The sequence below is a fragment of the Chiloscyllium plagiosum genome, chromosome 31 (genome assembly GCF_004010195.1).
Source record: "Chiloscyllium plagiosum isolate BGI_BamShark_2017 chromosome 31, ASM401019v2, whole genome shotgun sequence".
Taxonomy (NCBI): Eukaryota; Metazoa; Chordata; class Chondrichthyes; order Orectolobiformes; family Hemiscylliidae; genus Chiloscyllium; species Chiloscyllium plagiosum.
In genome coordinates this window covers 42,187,480-42,194,616 of record NC_057740.1, presented here as the reverse complement: position 1 = coordinate 42,194,616, position 7,137 = coordinate 42,187,480, and the positions used below count along the sequence as shown (strand labels likewise).

Below are 7,137 nucleotides of genomic sequence, written 5' to 3'. Positions count from 1 at the left end.
CACACACAGACACACACACAGACACACACACAGACACACACACAGACACACACACAGACACACACACAGACACACACACAGACACACACACAGACACACACACAGACACACACACAGACACACACACAGACACACACACAGACACACACACAGACACACACACAGACACACACACAGACACACACACAGACACACACACAGACACACACACAGACACACACACAGACACACACACAGACACACACACAGACACACACACAGACACACACACAGACACACACACAGACACACACACAGACACACACACAGACACACACACAGACACACACACAGACACACACACAGACACACACACAGACACACACACAGACACACACACAGACACACACACAGACACACACACAGACACACACACAGACACACACACAGACACACACACAGACACACACACAGACACACACACAGACACACACACAGACACACACACAGACACACACACAGACACACACACAGACACACACACAGACACACTGACTGCAGTCAGTTCTAGATATTCATTCCTTTACTAACTTTTCCTTGTTTTACAAACTGTGTAGAACGGCCAGACCCATGTGAGCTACAAGGACCTGATGAGGAATTATCAGCTCCTTCTGACCAAGATGGTGGGTGAGAGGCAGAAAGCCGAGATGCAGTTTGTCCTCAACCTCTTCCAATCTCTGCTCGATGAATTTGCTCGAGGTTATTCCAAGAAAGAGGAGATGGAGGCGTTGAAGGTAATTTTGAGCATCTGACTGTAGTGAGCTTGTGTAGGCCTTGGGGAGGACTCAGGCAGTATTCACCTTGATGGTCTCCGGGACAGAGAGCAGGGGGAATCGCTGTTCTTTGAGCAGGAGGGTTGGGAACCAACGAGGTAATTAGCTAGAGTCCCCGTAAGGGGAGTGTTGACCTTCATAAGGGATTGGGGAAACGTTTGAAAGGCAGTTTTGCAGGAAATGCCCAGCAAGTTGGGACTGGGTATTTTAAAGAGACAGCATGTGTGTCATGGACCAGATGGCCTCTGTGTACTGTAATAGTCTGTCCTGGGGCTTGTGCTCAGTGTGGTGATAATGCAGGTGTCATGAATTGGCTGCAAATGTCATAGAGTCATAGAGATGTACAGCATGGAAACAGACCCTTGGACCCAACCTGTCCATATAGTTGAGTTTCGGAGTCAATGCCCCCTCCACCTAAACCCCCCACCCCCACCCCCATATCGTTGTCGTTATTAAATTAGGTAAAGAATGCAGAAAGCTACAGTCCAAGAGATTGTGAATCCCAAAAAGGTCACATCCAAGTTCAGTGGCTAATAGGGAATTCACAGGGAATGAAGTATAAATGAGGGAGGTTTTTTTTTGAAACTGTATAAGACACTAATCGGAGCACAGCAGGGATCCTGAGGAGAGATTTGGGCCAGCCGTCTAATGAAGGATAGGCCAGCATTTGAGGCAATGCAGAGACGGTGACATCAGGAATTTGGGTTTATTGGGGCCTGTACTCATTGGTGTTCAGAAGAATGAGAAGCAACTTTGTTGAAACATGTTGGATTCTTAGGGAAGCCTTGACTGGTCAGCAATGTTGCTCTCCTGTGTGGGAGAGTCCTAACCCAGAGGGCAGCATCTCAGAGTAAGTGGGGGGAGGGAGTCACCTATTTATGACAGAGATGAGGAGGAATTTCTTCCCTCAGAGGGGAGTGAATCTGTGGGATTCTTTACCACAGAGGGCTGTTGAGTATATTGAAGGCTGAGATAGATAGGTGTTTAATCAGTGAAAGGGCAATCGAGGGCTATGGGGACAAGGCTTTAAAGTGGAGTTGAGGATGATCAGAGCAGCCATGATCTCATTGAATGGTAGAGGAACTCAGTGGGCTGAATGGCCTGATTCTGCTGTTATGGTCTTACAACAGAGCCAGCCAGGGGGTGAGGTTAAACCTCAGTCTGGAGGCTGTCCCTGAGTGAAGTCCCACTCTGGGAACAGACTCTAAATTTGGATCTGGGGACGGGTGGGAGGTGGGGATGGTATGGGGCTTCCCATACCTCTCTGAACTGGGCCTTTCTGCACAGCCCCGTGTCCATACCCTCATGGGGAATACGTGGCAGCACTGGATGCTGGGTGAAACTGTTGTCAGGTGAAGGTAGCGGGGATATTGGGCTGAAGGCAGGTAATTGGGTTTGAGTACAGATCTCATTAAGTCATGAACCAGGCTCAAGGGTCTGATTCACCTCATACCATCGAATATTTCTGCTTGGAGCAGCAGTCATTTTGTATCCATTAACGCACTGCCTTGTCTCTCTATATCTCTCTCTCTCTCTCTCTCTCTCTCTCACTCACTCGGCAGCAGCCAACAAAAACTCGGAAGAAGAGGCGGAAACGCAATCAGATTGTAAGTATTGAGTCACAGGCGGCTGGTTTCTGTTCCCTTTTGATGATTGTTTCTATCAGGATCGGGTTTGTCAGTATTGGCTCAGCAGCAGTTTGTGCGAGAGAATTATTTGTAACATTACACTTTGAGCTATCAGCCTCAGGGACAGTTTCTTGTGCCCTGCGAATGTTGATTAAAATTAATCAAAATCTTCTTCCCAGTCTCTGATTCGGTCACAACCGAGTCCAAGAAAGAGAATGAAATGTTTGTTTGATCAAGGTGCACAAGTGTTCCAGTTTGTGGGGGTTTGTCATGACTGTTTCTGAGGGCCTTACAGCATTGGTCACTCTTGAGGGGGCATTCCCTCATTTAAGAATGACTACGTCCAGGATGATGTTTGTGAATGATGGTGGTTTGTGTGTGGTCATAGAGATGTACAGCATGGAAACGGACCCTTCGATCCAATTTGTCCATGCTGATCAGATATCCTAAATTAATCTAGTCTCATTTGCCAGCACCTGACCCATATCCCTCTAAACTCTTTCTATTTATTAACCATCCAGATGCCTTTTAAATGTTGTAAGTATACCAGCCTCCACCACTTCCTTTGGCAGGTCATTCCATACACACACCACCCTCTGTGTGGAAGTTATTCCTTTAAGTCTCTCCACCCTCCTCCACCCCCCTCCCCCCATCTTAAACCTATGCGCTCTACTCTTGGATGCTCTTACCCTGGGGAAAAGATCTTGTCTATTTATCCTATCCATGCCCCTCACGATTTTATAAACCTCTATAAGGTTACCCCCCAGCCTCTGATGCTCCAGGGAAAACAATCCCAGCCTATTCAACCTCTCCCTGTAGCTCACACCCTCTAACCCTGGCAACATCCTTGTAAATCTTTTTTGAACCCTTCCAAGTTTTATAACATCCTCCAATATTGAACGCAATATTCCAACAGTTGTTTATCTGATGTCCTGAACAGCCACAACATGACCTCCCAACTCCTGTTCTCAGTGCACTGATGGCAGTTGAGTGAATGGTGACGGTTTGTAAACTGTGATGTTTGGATTTTGCAGAAGGAGGAGCATTTTGGGCATTTGTTCCGGAGTTACCAGGTGAACATTCGACAGTCATGTGAGCAGTGTTCCTCCTATATCTGGCCCATGGAGAAAGTGTTGCTCTGCTGCAGTAAGTACCAACATGTTGGCACATTGACCTGGACATTAACTTGGGTTTGCCTGGCACTGAGGTCAGTGTGTGCCAGGTATAATAGAGAAACATCCTTTACCCATTCAGACAGCACAACACCTGGTAATGATGGTGTTCCTGTTCCAGATGGGAATTGGTTGGTGAGTCTCCTGTCTATGCCCTGAAGGCAATGCTGCAGTGACTGACTGGGACTGCCCTGGACAGTATCATCAAGTTGCCTTTCACTGACAGCAGTTTACGACAGAAACAATTTTATTTCCAAGAGATTGATTTTCAGCAGTTTTGATCTTGAGTCCATTGGATATTAATTGTAGGTTTAATTTACACAGTTCATGCCTACTCACTGATTAAAGTCAATGGGAACCAGTGTTCACTGGAACAGCGTTGGTGTTGGGAGGAGGATGTGAACGAGAATGAGTAACAGATGCTCAGTGAGAGGGATTGGCTGTCTAGGGCACACTGGTTAATGTCTGGTCAGTACTCAGGGATGCACCAGTTAACCTGTTTGTCCCCTTTCTGATCCTAGCTTGCAAAATGACCTGTCACAAGAAGTGCCTCCTGAAGATTCAGGCCCACTGCCAATCAGGCTGTGACCAAAAGGTGAGCAATTTAAGGAGCAATGTATCCAACAGGTGAGAGGCAGCCTGCTCTCGGGTTGTAGTGCAGTTGGCAACGGTGCCCCTGTGCCTTCTGGCATTCCTCACCCTCCTGCGCACTGTCACTAACCCCAGTCCAGTACCACACCAACATTTCATGACACACCCTCAGCTGAGAGTATGCTGCTGCACCTCACTGTACTCTCTCTCTCTCTCCCCCTGCTCCCCCCTCCCCCGTCCATCCTCAGAATGACCCTGAGGCGATGTCTCGGCATTTTGGTGTTGAGGTCTGCAGGCTGACAGTGAACCAGACGGTCCCCGTGGTCATGGAAGTGCTGGTGGAATACGTGGAAATGAATGGACTGTACACAGAGGGAATTTACCGGAAATCTGGTGCAGCAAACAAGATGAAAGAGTTACGGCAGAAGCTGGAACAAGGTGAGTATCACCCTCAAACAGAGAACCTCATCAGTGTTGGTGGCATGCTGGCTCAGTGGTTAGCACTACTGCCTCACAGCACCAGGCACCTGGGTTTGATTCCAGCCTCTGGCAACTGTCTGTGTGGAGTTTGCACATTCTCCCCGAGTCTGCATGGGTTTCCTCCCACAATCCAAAGTTGTGCAGGTTAGGGTGAATTGGCTAAGCTAAATTGCCGATAGTGTTCAGGGATGTGTGGGTTAAGTGCATTAGGCCAGGGGTAAATGTAGACTAGTAGGATAAGGGAATGGGTCTGGGTGGGGTTTCTCTTTGGTGGGTTGCTATGGACTTATTGGGTCAAATGGCCTATTTCTACACTGTAGGGATTCTATGATTAATCCAGACCTATGGTGTTGAGGGACCTTTACTTTGTATCTAACCTTGTGCTGTGTCTGTCCCAGAAGTGTTTGATGGTGGACAATGTAGAGGGAGCTTTACTCTGTATTTAACCCTTGGAGACTGTGATTGTGTTTAAAGTGTCTATGCTCTTTCTTTCAGATCCAACTTCGGTGGTTTTGGAGAAATATCACATTCATGCTATTACTGGGGTACTTAAACAGTGGCTTCGTGAACTTCCAATCCCCCTGATGACCTTTGCTCTGTACGGTGATTTTCTACGTGCTATCGGTGAGTGTGGTTTGTAGTCATTCGCAATCCTAGCATCCACAGCACTGGACACATTTGGATCCATCTGGCATTCGCTAACAGTTGATGGATCTGTCCCATTGCTCCCGCTGCCCTGCTCTGCCATGCAAACTCCTTCAGAGCATTGATGTTAAGTCCACTCCCACTGCCTGTTCAGGCAGTGAGTTTTGGATCAATAGGTTTCGAAGCATTCTCCTCATTTCCCCCTCGAACGGATTCCTTTCAATCCCACCCCCTCTCCTGAACACTTACCCTCCTGCCACTGGGGACACTTTCTCCTGATTTACCCGACTTAAGCTAATTGAAACTTTATTACGTTTCCTTCTACAATTCTGGGTTTGAGTTGATTAGTCTCTCTCTCTCCCCGGGTGTCGTTCTAAATCATCCCTGCATCCTCTGCACAGCCCTGACATCCTGTAGTGTCTAGTGTTCAGAAATGATTCTAATTGGTTGCAGCAAATTTCTGATTTTTAAAATTTTCTTCCCAGAGCACCCTGGGAGACAGGAACAGATCCAAGCCGTTTACAGTGTCCTCAATCAACTGCCCAGTCACATTTACTGCACACTCGAACGACTCATCTTCCACCTGGTCAAGTAAGAGGCGCACTGCAATGGAGTAACGGTCACAATGGGGTGTTTAGATCATGCTGCTGCTTGGCGCAAGTCAATATTCAAACCATAAACATTTAGACCAAGGGTCTCCATCTCCCCGTGGTCCCACATTGGGAAGGTCTGGCACACGTTGTCCTCCCTGTTGGGGGGATGAGAGGATTGGGTGGAGGGGGTGGGACGAGAGAACAAGAAGTTTAGAGGATAGTCACACTGGCAGTTTCCAGTCTGATCAGTTTTACATCCTACAAACCATTAGGGAACTGCCAATAGGAATCAAAGCTCCTCTCTCCATCCAGCTGGGAATGTTCCCCGCTAAGCCTTGTTGGATCTGATGCCCCCGACCCCGACACCGGAGAGTTGGCTCCTCTGCTACTGGGTACCAGCTGATTACCCACTCATTGTGATATTCACGATGCGTGGGCAGGCTGCCGTTTCATTTGGCATGAACTCATTTCTCAGAGCACTCCTCAAATTGTTGATAAATTCACAGAAATGGAAATATCTTCTGCTCATTGTGCAGCTTTCAAACAATTCTGGAACACATTGTTTCCCTTCTTTATAGCAGTGATAGCACTTTAAACTGAGAGTCACTGTGTAACGTTGAGGATGTGGAAGGCGATACTGAGGTGCTAATGAAATGTAGTCCTGCAGTATACTGCCCCAATCAAACCCAAGCTTCTCATGTTCACCCCCATCAGACAGAATCCCAATGGATCATCTCGTACTGCTCCCCATTCATTTCTGCAGTCACGTTTGAACAGACTGAAGCTCATCCATTGACACAGCATCCTGATGGAATGTGATTAAACTCCTTTCCAATTATCCCCATGGTCAGATCATTAATGGATGGAACCTTGCCTGATCATCCTAAAAGACCAAACTCCTTCCAAAACATCTCCACGCTACAATGGAACCCATTTCATTTGGTCCCACTCTGAATATCTCCAGCTGTGACACCTGAACCTTCACATCTGAATCGACCCCTTAGCTCCTTCACTTCATTGTCCACAGCCACAGGTGCAGGTTGGCATCTGCCAACAAGCTCTGAACCACTTCACTTAACCTTTCGATACCTTGGTGCTGGCTGAGTTCTAGCTCTGGGTGAGTTACAGGTTCTTCAAACTAAACGTTGAAGCTCTGCCTCCACAATCTCTGTTTCTTTGCCATGAATTTCCTCTTCCTCCTTTTCCCCTCAGTCAG

The 7,137-nt window shown here is 47.5% G+C and overlaps 1 protein-coding gene across 3 annotated transcripts in view; it reads left to right on the top strand.

Moving 5' to 3' along the window:
- LOC122565491 (unconventional myosin-IXb-like) overlaps positions 1 to 7,137 on the top strand; it is a 33,158-nt gene that overhangs the window by 17,576 nt on the left and 8,445 nt on the right. For all 3 annotated transcript variants that reach the window (XM_043721516.1, XM_043721515.1, XM_043721518.1), the window contains exons 6-12: positions 597 to 773; positions 2,375 to 2,419; positions 3,475 to 3,586; positions 4,134 to 4,207; positions 4,452 to 4,641; positions 5,179 to 5,307; positions 5,814 to 5,919. In XM_043721516.1, coding sequence (XP_043577451.1) covers positions 597 to 773; positions 2,375 to 2,419; positions 3,475 to 3,586; positions 4,134 to 4,207; positions 4,452 to 4,641; positions 5,179 to 5,307; positions 5,814 to 5,919 — 833 coding nt within the window. The remainder of the gene's footprint in view (positions 1 to 596; positions 774 to 2,374; positions 2,420 to 3,474; positions 3,587 to 4,133; positions 4,208 to 4,451; positions 4,642 to 5,178; positions 5,308 to 5,813; positions 5,920 to 7,137) is intronic.